The sequence below is a fragment of the Dipodomys spectabilis genome, unplaced genomic scaffold, assembly GCF_019054845.1.
Source record: "Dipodomys spectabilis isolate Male_0828 unplaced genomic scaffold, ASM1905484v1 ptg000052l, whole genome shotgun sequence".
Classification (NCBI taxonomy): Eukaryota; Metazoa; Chordata; class Mammalia; order Rodentia; family Heteromyidae; genus Dipodomys; species Dipodomys spectabilis.
Genome location: NW_024870729.1, coordinates 1475989 through 1495000, shown reverse-complemented (window position 1 = coordinate 1495000; position 19012 = coordinate 1475989). Strand labels below are relative to the sequence as shown.

Sequence of the window (19012 nt, the reverse complement as noted above, 5' to 3'; positions counted from 1 at the left end):
TCCAGATCGACTAGTCTGACATTGATAATTAATAGAATTCCACTAGTACTAATTTTAAAAGATCAAAGATTTATTTTATTACAAAGTATACCAAGATGTGTTTTGGGATAAAATTTAAAAATCCACAAAATGACACTATTATTAAAGTAACTTCTTATCTAGGAGAGATTAAAAATAAAAGGTATGTGGACAAACAGCTGGGGTAAGGCTGGTGAGTGAGATTTGAACTGAGCTGGGAAAGGGAAGATTTGCAGGACATGGGAAATTTGAGGATTTATTCAAATGTGAAAGTCACATTCTCATTTATATAACACATAAAATAAAGTATCTTTATTAGAAAATATTGACAAATATCCCTGTCATTAAAATAAAGGAGGGAAAGAAAAAAGTAAGGAAGGGAGAGAGGGAGGGAGGGAAGGAAAAGAGGAGGGAAGGGGAGGCGAGGGAAGAGAAGGGAAGGGAGGGAAGAGAAGGTAAAGGAAGGGAAGGGAAAGGAAGGAAGGGAAGGGGAGGAGAAGGGAGAAAAAAGGAAAGATTAAGAGAAAGAGAAGGAAGGGGGAAAACAAGAAGAAAAATTTGGCTTACCAAAGCTTTTTCAACAATGATATGCATTTGTAGACACTTGGGTAATAGTTTTGAAGGAGCTTTTTCCTGAACAAACAATAATCGAAATTTATCAAACGTTAACATGCATTGAATTTGTTAAGAGCCAAAGGTGACATGTAAAAGAGACACAAAAGATGCACATAAAGCCATTATGAGGACATATAAAATATAAAAATGGCACAGCCTAAAATTTCACTTCAAAGCATCCCAGTCTTAAAAAATCCTCAGTGGGCCAGGTGCTGGTGGATCTGCCTGTCATTCTAGCAACTCAGGAGGCTGAGATCTGAGGACTGCAGTTCAAAGCAGCCTGGGCAGGAAAGTCTGTGACACTCTTATCTCCAATTAACCACCAAGAAACTGGAAGTGGTGCTGTGGCTCAAGTGGTAGAGCGCTCGCCTTGAGATGAAGAGCTGAGGAACAGTGCCCAGGCCCAAGCCCCATGACCAACAACAATAACAAAAAATCCCCAATAAGACTGCAGAGTATACCATGAATCACTGAGAATTATGTCTCTCAGATGCTTTTGTTTTGTGTTTGCATTTGAGAAAAGGTGTTACTTTGACAAAGCTCACCTCAAACTTGCAATCTTCTTGATGCATCAACTTCCCAAGTAGCTGAGATTATAGACATGTATCACCACCACATTCAGGTTCTATTTTGTTTTACTGTTGTTAGTTTTCCTGGTGTGTGTGTGCGTGTGTGTGTGTGTATGTGTGTGTGTGTGTGTGTGTGTGTGTGTTTATATACTCTCGAGCTCATGCACTCGTGCACACACACCAGTGCTGAGGCTTGAACTCAAGGCCTGAGCTTTTATACTCAAGGCTAGAGTTCTACCACTTGAGCCATACATTCACTTCCTTTTTGTTTTTGCTAGCCATTGGAGAAAAGAGTTTCATAGGTTTTCCTGCTTGTGTGGCTTAGAACTGCAATCTTCAGATTTAAGCCTCCTGAGTAGCTAGGATTATAGGCATGAGCCATCGGTGCCTTGCTCTATTGAGTCTTTAAAAAATGACCACATAGTTGATTGGTTCAAAGTGGAATAATATGGATTAGAAACAGGGGATACCAAAGTAACAAAACTATTTAATTACTCCTGTGAATATTTAACGACTGAAAAGTTAGGCTTTATTACGTGGATAGATCTAAAACACCTTTACTCAGGAAATTATTTCTAACACTACATTTTTTTCTAAAAAGAGTATCTGAGTTGCCTTTGGAGAGCAAGGTAGTGAGACAGTAAGGACAGTGATGATTATTTCCTATTATAGCCCTTCTATTCGACTATACAAGCTATATAAAGTTTTTTTTTGTTTTTTTTTTTTTTTTGGTCGGTCGTGGGGCTTGAACTCTGGGCCTGGGTGCTGTCCCTCAGCTCTTCAGCTCAAGGCGAGCACTCTACCACTTGAGCTACAGTGCCACTTCCAGTTTTCTGGTGGTTTATTGGAGATAGGAGTCTCACGGTCTCTCCTGCCCGGGCTGGCTTTGAACCGCGATCCTCAGATCTCAGCCTCCTGAGTAGCTAGGATTACAGGTGTGAGCCACCAGCGCCCGGCTAAGCTATATAAAGTTTTAAGCATTTGAAAATCTTAAGATTTTGCCATGTCTGAAATGATTATCCTTTGTCTTTAATTTGATACCTATAAAGTCTTTAGTCACTGATGGCTTAAAACAATCTGGTAGGCTGTTCCTACCTCCTGTATTTTAGGCAGAAGCTGTTGTTCTTGCCCTTTGCTATTTGTCTCTACTTTATCCTGCTTTGCTAAATAAATGCTTACTAAACTTCCCAAAAAAAGAATATCTGAGTACATGAAGCCAAAATTGTAAGGATATTTTCAATGATCCTTGCATGAACAAGCAAATATGGTAGTATATACCCATTATTCCAACACTCAGGAAACTGAAATGGGAATCATGAGTTCAAGGTCATCCTGAACTACATAGGGACACCCTGTCTGAAAAAAAACATAGCATAAGTAAAATAATAATTCTTGGTATTGTATTTTCTTACAAACATATTCTACATATAGACATACTTCTAATATTTGGAATGATTTACTTTTTTTTTTTTTTTGGTCAGTCATGGGGCCTGAACTCTGGACCTGGGCACTGTCCCTCAGCTCTTAAGTTCAAGGCTAGAGCTCTACCACTTGAGCCATAGCATCGTTTCTGGCTTTTTCTGCTTATGTGGTGCTGAGGAATCAAACCTAGGGCCTTGTGCATGCAAGGCAAGCACTCTACCACTGAGCCACCTTCCCACCCCTGGAATGATTTACTTTTAAATATCATCTTCAAACATTATTCTATCACCTATGAGCTTATTCAAGTTCAACTTTTTAAGTTTTTGTCAGCACATTTAAAATTATGCACAATGTTCTTTTCTAAACACCATAATGCTGTCTTCAATTTTTGGTTTCAAAGTTAGCTTTATACTTGCTAAGCAGGTACTACACTGCTTGACCCACACCTCTAGACCATTTGGCTCAGGTTATGTGAAATAGGAACTGGCTGTTGCTTGGGGTGGCCTGGATTACATTCCTTCTATTTTTTTTTTTTGTTTTTGTTTTTGTTTTTGTGGTTGTGGGCTTGAATTCTGTGCCTGAGCGCTGTCCCTCAGCTCTTCAGCTCAAGGCTAGCCCTCTACACTTGAGCTACAGCACCACTTCCGGTTTTCTGGTGGTTTATTGGAGATAAGAGTTTCACGGACTTTCCTACCTGCGCTGGCTTTGAACCTCGATCCTCAGATCCTCCTGTGTAGCTAGGATTACAGGTGTGACCCACGGGTGCCCTGCTGCATTCCTTCTATTTTATGCTTCATTCCATAGTTGGGATCAGAAACAAGTATCACCATACCCAGCCTTTTCTCCTGAGAGAGGTTCTTATGAACTTTTCCCCCTGGGCTGCTCTAGAACTGTAATTTTGATCTCTACCTCCCAAATAATTAGTATTACAGGTATGAGCCACTAGCACCTGACCAGGACAAGAATATTTTTAAATTAAGTAAAATGCCCTTTCAGTCAGTGATAACATACTTGCACATTCATAAGAAATTTAAATGTTGGGTTATATGGGCATAAAAACTAAGAATATTTTAAGCCAAATAAATTGCATTACTATTATTTAACCTCACTTATTCATTTCTACTTTAAAATTTTTTTATTATCTTTAAGGAGTTGCCATTCAACAAAGAAGTTTATGAGTATATCTTGGTCAATGTCATCCCTTTCACTGAATAGTCTCATTGGATCATTTTCAAATGAGATATTTTTCAAATAGTTTTCTCATATGTGTATGGTCCTACTAATTATTGACCTGCTAAAAGAAAAAAAATCACATAATAAACATGCTGATTTATTACTTTGCATTCATCAATGTCTTAAAAATTAATTTCCATTTTAGTTACTCTTAATGTGTCTTTATAAAAACTTCAGATGAATGTTGACAACCATGGCTTCTACTCTGCAACTTTTATGAATTGTGTATGCATATCACCAATTTAAAGTCCATTCTGCTGGAGATGATAGCTCCTGACTCTGATCCTAGTGACTTGGGTGGCAGACCATGAGAGCTTCAAGCTTTAGAACCTGTCTCCAAGCACTGGAAATTACCCAGAGAGCTCAAGACCTTCTGTATCATTCACTTAAAGACCTCCAATGGTTACATCTTAAAAAGATGTAGTATATTATGAAAATCAGGAAATCAACATTGATGCAATGAGTATTTGCCAAGTTGCAAAACATACAGACTACTCCACCCCCATAAAGATTTCTACTGACATATGGATTTTGTAATGCGAGGGCTCAAACCCAGGGACACTGCATTCTAGGCACATGCTATTACCCTGAGTCCCACCCCAGTTCTCATTGCTAGGCTTCTTTAAAGGCATTTGCTCTGACCGCCCCATCATCTTGAATTCTCTAATTCTACCCATAGCCATTTAAAAAATGTACATAATCTTCACACATTGCTTTGATTTACTCTTAATACTATCCTTGAGATTCACCCAAGCCTACAGACTTACACTTTTTTTAAGTCAAATTGTATCCAGCTTTATCAAAGATACTTTTCATCAGCAGCCATGTTATTTCAGGAGGACAGGGAAGGCACTGGTTAATGATACGCAACTACTTTTAAACTCCTTCCTGGATGGAATGTCAAAATCATAAAGCCACTATAAAACCTACTGACATCTTCATCTGAAGCTGGGAGAGGATGGACATTTCACATCACACACATCGTTTGGTACAAGCCATCCATGGCTTATAGGAAGTACAATGAAATGGCAGAATTATCTACCTGAAGATCCCCAGTGCAGTAGAGACCCCTGCTCTTTGGAAAACACCATCTCATAATGCCACTGCCAAACCTGAATTGCCCAACACACTGGCAAATGAATTTTGAGGAGTCAGTCCTGCAGGATTGTGGTTTGAACGGAGTTAAGTCTACACTGATGATGGTGAGTGGTGTGGAGGGGGGATATGATGATTTTGGAGTTTCCCATATCACAAGGGGTTTGTCCTTTAAAGCTCTTAAATCTCACAAGGATGAGTGGAAAGTTCCTGAGAACCAAAAAGACAGTTACGGCTTCTTAGAGCCATTGTCTCCTGAATCTCCACAGTAGATATGATTAGGAGTCCTTCATGGGGCTGCCTGTGGCAGGAAAAAGGAATGGAAGGTCATCCACTACTGAAACTGCCCAAGCCCATGTATCTCATCTTATTTATAATTTTTTAAGGCCCAAATCATCAGTGAATGGGAAAAGAGGTTTGTGGCTTGCATGACCTGGTAAAACACATAATGCTAGAAGAAAGAAGAAGGTGGAAACTACCCCAGGAGAGAAGAAAAGAAATACTTGCTAGATCCAGCATTACATTTGGAGGAGAAGGTCTGGGACCTCTGTAAAGCCAGCACCTCCAAACCATGGTTCACAGTGTCTGTGAAGAAATGCTGCATAGAACATCATTAAACTTGCAAAATCATACTATGTGCTTTCCCAGATGTTTTATATAAAGTTTGGGTGGTGTATCTCAAGTTTTTTAAAAAAGACAAAATATAATCATGGAAGCAGCACTGTGCTCAAACTGGTAGAGCGCTAGCCTTAAGTTAAAAAGCTCAGGGACAGAGAGCATGCCCTGAGATCAAGCCTCATGACCAGAAAAATAAAAAATCTTATAATATTGTCTGTCCTGGGGCTTGAACTCAGGAACTGGGGGCTGTCCCTAAACTCCTTTAGCTGAAGGCTAGCACTCTACCACTTTTAGCCACAGCACCACTTCTGGTTTTCTGATGGTTATTTGGGGATAAGAATCCCATGGACTTTCCTACCAAGGCTGGCATCTAACTGTGATCCTCAGAACTCAGCCTCTTGAGTAGCTAGGATCACAGATGTGAACCACCAGCTTCTGGTAGATATAATAAATTATATAAAAACAGTAAGATTATATAATCTTCTTATTCAGTAACTAACTTCCTTTAATGACTACAAACATCCTATAGGAATATGTTCCTGTCATGCTATGATATCAGCATGCCCAGTTACCTGATAGCTTAAGTGAATTTTATAGAGCTGGTCATTCTGAAAAATGCTGCCATAATTTCCTACTAACATGGGAACATCTAGATTGACATTTTTCATTTGATAAATGATGTGCTCAAATTTTGGTGAAGATTCCAGTGGTTCAATTCCATAGGTGATATTTTCCAACTGTAGAAATCCCCTGAGATTCAGAAACACAATAACAATTAAAATCCAGCCAATGATCCTATCATAGCTATAATCTGTAGTATACATAACTGTGTTAAATAAAATATGGTATTTTCAGGGGAGAAATCAAATGATGTTAATTCCCTAGAAATACTATCTCACAGTCCAACAAAATGAATACCAGGAAACTGAAGAAATGTAGTATCAACTACAAAAAATGAATAAAATCCCATCATTTTCAGAAAACTTGATGAAACTCAAGATCATTATGTTAAGTAAAAAAGTCAGACTCAGAAAGAGAAATAAGTTTTCTCTCATATTTAGAATCTAGATTTTAAGAGAGAGAACATTAAAATAGGGTAGCAATAGGGTATTTAAAAAGGCGAATACAATCACATCATAATATATGTACATAGAAAATGACATAATGTAACTCATTACTATGTATAATTAATGCCTTTATCATGATTAAAAATATATTAGTATCTTTGTGTGTGTGTGTGTGTGTGTGTGTGTGTGTGTGTGTGTGTGCTGGTTCTGGGGCTTGAATTGTTGGGGTCTTTCCTTGAGCTTTTTTGTTCAAGACTAAGTGCTCTTCCACTTAAGCCACAGCTCCACTTCCATTTTTTTGCTGGTTAATTTGAGATAAGAGTCTCCTGGACTCTCCTGCTCAGGCTAGCTTCAAACCATGATCTTCATATCTCAGCCTCCTGAGTAGGTATGGGTGATAGGCATCCAGCTTATCTATTTAGTATTTATTAGACTGTCCTGCCGAGGATCAAGATATTTGGTGAGAATTCTATGAAGAAAGTTCTACTTGTTACAGATATTACAGATTTTTAAGATGAAGGAAATTAAGCAGCTGTGCAGAATGCCCATCTAAAGAGGTTCATACTCATGAAACACATTAGGACAATGTTACTTTTTTAAATCTACAGAAATAAATTCTAGAAACCAGGATACTAATATGAAAGGGAAGGAGAAATAACTTTTTTCTCTATTCTTGACTCTCTGTCCTCTGGCACACTTCAGACAGTTTATCAATGCCTCTCAACAGTGGGCAAGGATGACAAAAATCACTTAACTCTGCCCTTTTACCTCTGAGACATCTTCTAAAATGGTTCTTTTATATCTACTACTACATGGAGGTTGATATTGACTATTGTATTTAAAATCACTAACAAAAGGTGTTTCCCATAATTGAGATAATGATAGTGATAGCACTGACTTTCTGGGGATGTCCTAATGTTTCTTTTTGTGTCACTGTCCCCTCCTGCCTGGAAATGTCTCCATCCAATGCCCTGGATGATGCCATCTGAAAGGAAACTAAGATCCAAGTATTCACATCAAAATAAACAAAAGCAAGTCCATCACGAAAGAGTCTTTTCAGTTTGGATTTTAGATTTTCCCTAATTTATGTCAGCTAGCCAGTGTATTTCATTGTAATGTCTATCTGCATTCTTCCATTTACAAATATCTTGTAAGCAAATATTACCTGAGGCCAGAGCAGGCACTGAGGGTCACAACAGAATTTGGAAATTCAGCAATATAACCTCGGTAATGACAATGCATCTGAGAAAGCGGACAGACCGAGAAATATACATGTTTTTATGAATATGAATATGAAACATCTCCAGACATATTGCTCAGGGCTTTAAGATTTGATTATATGGAAACAGTGAATTATATAAAATTATTAATGCAAATTTTGAGAAAAATATGTGACAACTCTCTTCCCTTCATATTCCAGGGGACTCATAAATAACTTTTTGCACTTGAGTTTCATCCTCTACCTGCCACTTCCACATGCAACAGTCAACCATGCAACAGGGCAGAGTTACCAGAACAAAACACTCATATTAGTTTGTCAACATGAAACAAAATATCCCAATGGTAGTGGTATGTTCACTTCAACACAAAACAAAAATTAAAAATATCTAAGACATCTAATTCTTACCATAAAATATGAAGACTCAGAATGCAAAGATCCAGTTTCATTATATGTATAAATCAAAAAATTCTGGGATAAGAATGAGCTAAAAAACAAATCAATAAATAAAGTTTCAGTTGTGGATTAATCATGAATACACACACTAATTGAAATAAACAGAAAGTGTATAGAATTGGTATGGCATGATTTAGTGACAGTTATTTTGGTGTGGCATGATATTTGAAACTGAAAACTGCTGTTCAGACTCTGGACTCTGGAAGAGACTATTACTCTGTGATTAGATATTTGTATTTGTACTTGTATATGGTATTTCCTGCTGTGTATTTCTATGACAGAGCCTTTTCTGGGGCTGGAACATGGCAGTAAATAAAAGACAAAATCTCTGCTTTTATGGCAGGAACGGAAACTTCTACTAGTTAGACAACAATAAATAAGATCTGGATGCTGAAGTGGTTACAAAGATGTACATAGTTTTGGCCTGAAAAGCTCACTGCAGAGATGACTGGAGACAGGAAGAACAAGTCATAGAGATTTTTATAAGAAAGTAATTCCAGACAGGAAAATAAAAATTCATGGAGCCTGAGGCAAAAATGCACTTGCATGTATAGAGAACAATTCTGGGCAATGGGTGAAGGAGACAGACAGTAGTATTAGGTGGGTCATGGGAAGGAGGAATTTCTGGATGGTAGAAGCTGGTGAAGACAGAAGTAGACCAACACTTGAGCATTGAATTGAGTCAGACTCAACACTATTGAGAAAATTTGCATTGCAAGGATGAAGAAGCCTGCAGAACAGTTAGGAGGCTTTTAGTATCATCCATGCCAGCCATAATTAGGGTTTGATCAGCTCTATAATACTGGAAGAAGCTTCACTATAAATACAGTTTAAGGAAGAACACACAAGATTTGATTTCTCATTGGATCTGGGGAAAAACAAAAGAAAAAATGTGCCTAAGATGCGTCCATGGTATTTTTCCCCTCATTTTCTTTTATTTTTTTTTTATTAAAGTAACTGGAAGAGTAGAGTTGCCATTATTAAGGTAATTTATCAAAAACATAACTTTAGAAAGAAGATCAGGAGTTAATCTTCATCAGTAACTGCATGGATCTTAGTAAGCATGTGCTTACCAAATAAAAAGATAAACATCCTCTGGATGTCTTCAAATGAATGAGGCAAGTATGAATTTCAGAGCACCTACCACCTACACTGCACTTAAATACAGAAGACTGAATGAAACAGAATTAAAATAATTAAAGAACAGTACCATGAACTATTCTAAGGTTGGACAGCAGGGAAGGAATTTTGTCTTGACAGAGGAGTAATAATAATGGCAGGAGACCATCCAGGACCAGAAATCTGTTACATTCTGATAAACGATGAGGAATATATTTTATTCTGACCACCAGCAACAAATGCTGTCAATTGGCAGAGTTAAAAATGGTGACTAAAAAATCAGCCATGACATAAAAGAAAATTCAAAAAGCATTGATAATCTTGCCAAAAACTGTTCTTAGTGAAAAAAAATGCCATAGGGGAATGAAAGACAAACATAAGGTTCATAGACCTCAATTAAGCAAGAGCAGTCAGGAATTCAATGAGAATACACTTTCTCCAGCTTTGTTCAACTATAAAGGTATAAGTAATGCAGATAAATAATGGTTGCTGTGTGCTTTAAAAATCTCAGGCTATGGGCTGGGAAGGTGGCTCAGGGGTAGAGTGCTTGCCTTGCATGCATGAGGCCCTGGGTTTGATTCTTCAGAACCACATAAGCAGAAAAAGCTGGAAATGGCGCTATGGCTCATGGCAAAAAAAAATCTCAGGCTAAAACCAAGCCTATTTTTAATATAGTACGTTGAAGAAATGCAAATCAGGATATAGAAAGTAGACTGATTGTGGCCTGGAATTGTGGGCAAGCACAGGGCTTGACTAGAATGAAACAAGGGCTCTGAAATGGGGAAGGAAGTGTGTTAGGTGCTGATACCTGCAGCAGCGTATTCAAGATTGGGATATTCCTGAATGGTACTCATCAGTGTACCTCATTTGTGAAATATCTCCCATAAGGTAATTAAAAAAATAAAGGTTTATAGTTAATACATCATAGAAACCATGCCACTACTTGACTCTCCCACAATAATCTCTCATTTTCAGACATCTTTAATATTTAAGATACTCAGTACTTAAGTTATTTGGGTTCAATGACATATTTAAATTGAAATTTCCAAATATATACTTTATTTCTTAACTTAAATAACATCAAAATCTGTAAAACTAAAAGACAAGATCCACATAAATCTAATACTCAAGGCCTATGGATCAAAATTGAAAAATGATAGAAACAAGACTACATTATATTGCATTCCTGAATTTAATTATTATAAAAGAAACTTTAAAAGAGCAAAATCTAAGAATAAAAGTTTCCCTTTTTCTTAACGTACTGTTTTCTGAGATGCAAGGTAAATGGTTTCCCATCAATTGCAACACTATAAAACACCTAAAATAAAACAAATCAATAAATATGACTCAGTAAATCAGATTTATGTATTTTTATTAAAGTTAATAAAAATAACTCATAGTATATTAAAAATGAACATTTTCTTTAGAACTTATATAACTCGCAAGAATGTGTGCCCAGAAGACATTGTGCGAAAGGCAATGTACTCATTACCTGACTCATGTAATTGTAATCTTTCTGTACATGACCTCTATAATAACAATAAATTAAATTTGGGGAAAAAAGAATGTGTGCCCAATTAATTCTCACACAATGTGATTGATTTTACATGTATGGTTGACTTGATGATAAGAAACGTAATACATTTTGAAAAAAAATGTACTTTAAAATATTTAGTACTATATTAATTGCCCTTATCTTCGAAAGATACTTTTAAGTCAAAATAAATGCAACATGACTGCAGGTTTATATTACACAGTAAATATTATGAAATAACTCATTTATAAATGTGTCTATTATACATATGTAACTTAAATACATTTATCAACTCTCAATATATAAAAGCATGAGGATAAGACTGAATGTGGTGGTTTGCACCTGGTATCCCAACTACTTGAGAAGCAAAAATAGGAGGCAAAAACACAAAACCTTATTTCTAAAAGTAAAAGGGCTGAGTGGCACAGCTCAAGTGGTAGAACACTTGCATAATGCTTTAAGTTCAAACCCAGCACTGTAAAATAAATAAAACTGAGATAGAAAAAAAAAAAAAAAACCTGAAGGACTGTGCAGGTTAGAAGCCATTATGGAATGCCATAGTACCAAGGTAAAGGGTCATCACGCACTAGGAACTCCAGAGATAGGAGGTGCCTATGGAACTAAACAGATTAAACAATGGGACTAGATCTATAACTATGTTTATTGTAGCATTATTTACCATAGCTAAGATATGGAACTAACCCAGGTGCCCCTCAGTAGATGAATGGATCAAGAAAATGTGGTACATATACACAATGGAATTCTATGCCTCCATCAGAAAGAATGACATTGCCCCATTTGTTAGGAAATGGAAAGACTTGGAAAAAAATTATAATAAGTGAAGTAAGCCAGGCCCAAAGAAACATAGGTCCCATTGTTTCCCTTATTTGCGATAATTAGTATATATCTGGGACAAGCAGAAAAGGTTAGATAAGATGATGTTAAGTGAAATGAACCCCAAGATAGGGACACAAATGGTTTTATCTTCCTTGCTATTGTTTCTAACTTATTTATAAGGTACCATGTGATTTTTTTTGTTGCTTTGTATGTCCCTCCCCCATGGTATAATCCCTGTTTTCACTGTATTTGATGTTGGTACAATTTGGGGAGGGGAAGGGAAAAAAACAAATTGTTTAAATAGGGATACAGATTGACCCTTTGCAACAATGAGATGCACAAGACGATATGTCAAAAAATGAACTTTACAACTTGGGGGGGGGAGCGGGGAAGGGGTAGCTGAGAAGGTAGGAGGGAAGGGATGGTAGGGGAAAAACAAAGCAGGAGGCAGCAATACTGGATAAGAAATGTACTCATTACCTTGCTCATGTAACTGTAACCCCTTTGTACAGTATTTTCACAATAAAAAACAAAGAAAATACAGACTGACATCTATCCTGGCAACTTCCCCAAATTTTTTTTATGAGCTAAACCAATCTGAAATGAGACAATCAGTTTTAAGCTACAACAGAGTATGGAAACTTAGAGAGAAACTGAGCAGTGCTGCTTAAAACTGATTAGGAACACCTAGAAGCATTCCCTAGTGCAAGGAGCACACAGACTCAGGCCAGATGTTAATAAACAGCAGAGACAAACCTTATCCCATTGCTCCCTTAAAACTTATATAAGCTACTACAGTGAATCCAACATATTATTCCAGATCCAGTGAAAAACAGAGGCAATGAAAAAAAATCTCATAGGGAGAAAGGCACTTATAGCTCACACCTGTAATCCTAGTTTCAGCTATCTGTAAGATTGTGGCTCAAGGCAGCCCAGGCAGAAAAGTCTGTGAGACTACATCTCTAAAATAACTCGCAGAAAGCAGGGCTGTAATCATGGTTTAAGTGGTAGAGAATTAGCTGAGTAATCAAATCAAGCAAGCACAAGGCCCTGAGTTCAAACCCTGATACTACAAAAAAAAAGTCTGACAATTTCTCAAGTTCAGGAGCAAATACAAACTTTAAAAAATTCTGAGTTCAAAAACATCAAGGGTGACAGATAACAAGTTCAGCAAATAGAATAGAAACCATAAAGTATTAGAGTGAAACAAGAACTTAATATTTGGTATCTTTAGAGTAGTAAAATCAGATACTATGCTCAAGAAGCAAGAATTAGGTGTAATTCAATATTTTAAAATTTTTCTACTGCTTACCAAGGGTTTATTAAATGGCTAGCACTGTCTCATGCCCTTTTTATGTCTATTATGCTAATAAAAAACGACAGAAATAAGTATGATGCCAAAGGTATCATACAACTTTAAATGTTTTATATTAGAATATGTAATTTATATATGGGGATTATATAATGATAAGAAGTCATTTCTCCAAGAAGCTATAACAAACATTAATGTATATATGTCTTTAAAACAGAGCATCAAAATGCATGGAGCAAGATACGTGTGTGGCACAACCCTGTCTGTAATCTAAGTTGCATGGGAAGCTGAGACAGAATGATAACTCAAACAAGGCTGGACTCTCCAGTGAGTTTCAGGCCAGCCTGAGAAGATGCTGAATCTACTCTAACACTTGGATGTTTAACAGCTCTCTATAACAATTGCACAGATCCAGCAGAAAGAAAGTCAGTAAGGACACGGTGGTTAACTCATCAGCACCATCTGTCAACTCCATATAATGGACATTTGTATAGCTAGTCATGCATCCTCTATTTCATCCAGCCATAGTAGAACACACATTCTTTTCAAACTCAAATACAGAAAAACCTATTCTGGACCATAAAACAGACCATAGCAAATATAAACTGACATACATCATATAAACTGTGCTCTTAGACCAAAACGGAAAGGAATTATATTGCTAGGCTTGTGCTCTACCACTTGAATCACACTGATCAGTATGAAAATGCAGGCTCCAAACCAGTAAGTCAAGTGGCTATTTTTTAAAAAAGATAATCAGTGTAGATGAGGGTGTAAAGAATTTGGAACTCTCATTCACCATAGATTAGAATAAAAAAATGGAAAATGGTAAGAAAATTTCTCAAAAGCTTAGAAATAGACTATCATTTAATATACCAATGTAACTAGGGTTATACTCCTAAAAGTGCTTATCAGCACACACACACACACACACACACACACATATATAACATATATATTAAAATACTACTGAGTCTTAGAAAATCATAATATCTGAACAACACACAGGAACCTAGAGGTCATCATGTCAGGTGAAACAAGCCAGTTACAGAAGATAAATACTGCAAGGTTCCACTATATGAGGTATATATGACAGTCAAACTCCAAGAAGCAGAGAATAGAATGATATTGTCAGTGTCTACAGAAAGGAAGAGGTAAAGACTCCACATAGAGCTCCCCTATGACCCAGCAATCCCACTTTTGGGCATTTACCCAAATGATCACAAACAAGACCATACTAAAGCTACCAGCACAACTATGTTTATTGCAGCATTATTTACCATAGCTAAGATATGGAACCAACCCAAATGCCCTTCAGTAGATGAATGGAACAAGAAAATGTGGTATATGTACACAATGGAATTCTATGCCTCCATCAGAAAGAATGACATTGCCTCATTTGTTAGGAAATGGAAAGACTTGGAAAAAATTATATTAAGTGAAGTAAGCCAGGCCCAAAGAAACATAGGTCTCATGTTTTCCCTTATTTGTCATAACTAGTATGTGTCTGAGACAAGCAGAAAAAGTCAGATATGTTGATGTTAATTGAAATGAACCCCAAGATAAGCATTCAAATGTTTTTTTTACTTTCATGTGATTGTTTCTAACACTTTTATAAGATGATTTCTTTGTTGCTTTGTATGTCCCTCCCCCATGATATAACTCCTGCTTTCCCTGTATTTGATGTTGGTATAATTTGTGGATGGGAAGGGAAAAAACAAATCGTTTAAATAGGGATACAGGTGGGCACATTGCAGCAATGAGACGTACAATTCATTATGTCGAAAATGAACTTTACAACTTTGGTGGGGAAGGGAGAGGATGGGAAGGGATAGGAAGGGAAAACAAAGGAAGAAGCAACAATGCTTGATGAGTAATGTACTCATTATCTTACCCATGTAATTGTAACTCCTCTGTACGGTATTTTCATAATAAAAATTTTTTTAAGAAAAGAAAGGAAGAGGTAGGGGTCTTGTTCAGTGAGAATAGGGTCTCTGAACTGAAACATGAATTTATTCTTTAAAGCTGGTCCTCAGCATAGTGCACACAGTAGGTGATTCTCTATTGTACACTTGGACAATTGTTAAAAAGGCTAGAATTCTTGTTCTTACCCAAAATAAAAGTACACAAAGAGATGTCTGAAGGTGATGAATGCATTTAGTGTATTGATTGCCATAATGCTATGATGGCTGCATGTATATGTCTAAACTCACCAAAATGTGTACCTTCTACACATTTCCTTTTTATATCAAGTATGCTACGGTAAAACTTTCAAAACGTAAAATGATATCCTCTATTGTAAAATAGCTCCAAGAATTCCAAATACAAACTACTAAAATGTAGACAAATAATGGAATGCCTCATGTCCTCTTTTAGTAAAAAGCATTCCAGGCCTGTTCAGTTTCTGTATTCCGTGCTTCCTGACTTGGTGCTACGCAAGTAGGCAGTTTTGCAACTTCTTTTTTTAATACTCTATTCGCATACTGCAATCTTTTTCTTCATTATCAAGCTAACATGGCACTTTCTCCCTTCTCTCCCCCTTTTCTTCTTTCCCTCCTTTCCTTTCTTCCTTCCTTCCTTTTTTTATTTACACCCTCCTCACCATTCTTTGTTCCTCAGATCATCACATCTACTAGTTCTGATGCTTAGAGGTCTAATTTTGCAATGTTTATATTTTATCAAAACCAATTTCTCTATTAAAGGGCTCCAAGAGAGTTATATCAACATACACATGCTTTCCAAGTGATTATAAATTAGTATGACTAAGTACCAGTGTAAGTGCCAAACAACTCATGATTACTTACTTGCTCCTCTGACACTTCCCTCCCACTTGGCCTTATCTTCCGGGGCACTGTGAGGTGCAGCAGTATTCCTTCCGCACCTGAAGCGAGAGTGTGCTTTTTCTAGTGTTCTTGATTTCCCCTTGCATTATTTATTTTCTTAGGTAAAGAAAGGTCATGGTTCAGTAAGTGTAGAGTGAGTGCCTACCTCTAGGTCTCTAACACAGCAAACTGTAAATTTCACCCACCCTCCTTCTTGGTGCTCAGTTAAAAGTGGTTGAAGATGGGCATCGTCGATGGCTCATGCTTGCACTCCTAGCTACTCCATCCTGGGAAGGAAGGTCCTTTGGACTCTTACCTCTATTTAACTACAAAAAAAAAAGCTGGAAGTGGAGCTGTGGTTCAAGTAGTAGAGCACTAGTCTTGAGCAAAGAGCTCAAGGACAGCACCCAGCACCCAGGCCCCGAGGTCAAGCCCCAGAAGTGGCATGTGTGTGTGCGCGTGCACATGCGCACGTGTGCGCGCACACACACACACACACACACACACACACACACACACAGGGCTGGTCCTGCGGCTCAAGGCTCACCCTACTTGTGTCCACAGCCGGGCAGAGTTGAGGGCCGTTGCCCTCGGGACTCAGAGCCAACTGTGGGCACTGCTCGCACACTTGTAAGGTCCAGCACTGGGCAGAAGGCGCGGGGACACTGGCCAGGAGTCTGGGGCTGAGTCCCAGAAGCGAATGCAGCCCAGACTCCTCCACTGACATCGGTGACTCGCCTGGCCTGGTTTGGGGGCTTAAGGAGAAGGTGGTGAAGTAGGGTAGGCAGCAGCAGAAATGCAGGAAACGGGTGGTGATTGTCTGCGGGCTAAGGGACATGGTTTCCCAGGAAGGAGGGTGGCAAACATGCCCTCAGCAAGGGGGCATTGGGGTGCCCGCGGACTTGGACTTACCCAGGCAGGCCGGCAGCGTTCCAAGCTTGGCGAGCAGCGCCAGGAAAAGGAACATGGTCGTCATCCAGGGCACCTGGCACACACAGCCCGGACGGAGGCGGTTGGGCAGGGATGAGGCGCGTGGTGCCCTTGGCACGTGGGTCAGATGCGGGGCCAGAGGCCTGTGCGAGAATGCGGTTCCAGCGGGGAAGGACGAGCGCACACGTGTGTGCCTGGCTGGCCGGAGCCCTCTGGAGGGATAAACAGGCAGATGAGCATGCTGGGCCTGCCCTGGTGTGCTGGCAGCTATCAATCACGGTGGTGGAGCGAACCAGAAATGTCTACCACCGCTAGAAATTTCCTCCACGGTGCTGACTTAACCTATCTATTAAGAAAATACAATACTAGAAGGTACTCGGTAGAGGAAAGGAAAATCCAACCTAATTGTGTTCTGCTGTGCCAATGGCTACTCTGCACTAAGGACAGCAGGCAGGACTGCAAGGCTGGACCAGAGGCCACATGGCTGGAAAGAGACACCACTGTCTCTGTCTTCCCCACACACATGTGTCCTAGCTGCACCTGCCCCACACCCCACTGGCCTCCCTCACACCTCACCTGGAGTTCTTTCCTATCTACCCCCCAAGCTACTGCCCAATGGCAATTGTGTCCGTAGTTGCAAAAGTAAAATCTGTTTTGAATCTATTTGGTACTGCTATGTTTAAGCAACTGGTAACTAAGAAATCATTGCTAACTGTGGGTGCTGTGGGTCAAGCCTGTAATCCTACCTTCTCAAAAGGTTGACCTCTACAGGTTCAGAAGCCAACATGGTCAAAAGAAAGAGTAATGGGCTAGAGGGGGGTAGGGAGAGGGAGAGAGAGGGACAGAGAGAGAGAGGGAAGGAGGGAGGGAGAGGGAAAGATAAAGAGAAAAGGAAGGAAGGAAGGAAGGAGGGAAGGAAGGAAGGAAGGAAGGGAGGGAGGGAAGGAGGGAAGGAGGGAGGGAGGGAGGGAGGGAGGGAGGGAGGGAGGGAGGGAAAGAGAAAGAGAATAACTAAAATAAGATGTGTTCATCATGGCCTAAATAAGTTAGAACAATGAGGCAGAAGGAAATGTAGTAGAATCATAAGAACCTGTGTTCTCTAGGCAGCTATATTTTGATGTAATTTCATATACCACACAATTCACATACCTAAAGTGAACCAAATGATCATTTAATACATTCACAAAAATGTGCAATTCAAAAATGTGCAATTATTTGCAGATAATATTAATATTATTTCCTCAAAAATAAGCTATTGATCCTCTACCATTCCTTCGTCTCTGGACCTCTAAATACTAAACTGGATGAGAACTACTCAACTAGTTCTTATCTCTAGAGATATCCCTAATCTAGCTACTTGACCCAAATGAACAACATGACTCTAAGTCTTCCTCCCTGGCTTTACTCACTTCGCATGATGGCTTCAAGGTGCATCCATGTTGTAGAAATCACAATGTTCCATTCCTTTTACGGATGATAATGTTCCATTGAGAGACTGTTGCATATTTATTAGCCCTTTCCTCAGTGGACTGATATTTGGAAAAGGAAATTCTGCTTCTGTAATGAGGTTGTCACAGCATCATCTCTTTTTTGGGGTTTTGGTTTTGATTTTGGTTTTTGAGATTTGCTAGATCTTAGACTCTAGTTGGTCATGTGGTCCCCTAATCCGTGTTAAATGCCTTAAAACGTGCAGAGGCACACTCGTGTTCAGGAAGGAAGGGAGGGAGAGAGAGAAAAGTTCAGCTCTACTGAAAACTCAGTAGGAAGTTTAGCTTTCGCCAAAGACCAAAAGAGAAAGTAAAAACAAAAAACTAGAGCTTAGTTTAGGAGACCATAGAAGCATCGCCTGATTTCTGTAACCAGAAACTCAGTCTGGAAAATTACTTTAAAACAGAAAAGATGCTACTGATTATCCAAAACTCCCCCTACCTGGCCCAGAGCCTGGAGTAGACAAAACTGTTGAAGAGGGAAACATGTTAGAGGTATCACTTGAGGAAGACCATGGGCACTTGAAGGTGAATAGCAGCAATAGACAGTGGCAGGTTGTTAGCTTAGACTCCTTGGCTACCTATTGCCTGTTGAGGAACCAGAGCAATGAAAAGCATCAACCAATCCAAGCGTGCATGCTTTCAGTCATAGGATTTAT

The 19012-nt window shown here is 38.7% G+C and overlaps 1 protein-coding gene across 1 annotated transcript in view; it reads right to left on the bottom strand.

Moving 5' to 3' along the window:
* The window catches only part of Adam18 (ADAM metallopeptidase domain 18), a 66920-nt gene extending 50017 nt beyond the window's left edge, over positions 1–16903 (bottom strand). The window contains exons 1-7 of the mRNA XM_042679488.1: positions 16849–16903; positions 15919–15995; positions 10694–10749; positions 8265–8343; positions 7803–7879; positions 6143–6320; positions 586–651 (exon numbers count right to left, since the gene is read on the bottom strand). Coding sequence (XP_042535422.1) covers positions 586–651; positions 6143–6320; positions 7803–7879; positions 8265–8343; positions 10694–10749; positions 15919–15995; positions 16849–16903 — 588 coding nt within the window. The remainder of the gene's footprint in view (positions 1–585; positions 652–6142; positions 6321–7802; positions 7880–8264; positions 8344–10693; positions 10750–15918; positions 15996–16848) is intronic.
* Positions 16904–19012: the final 2109 nt, after the last annotated feature.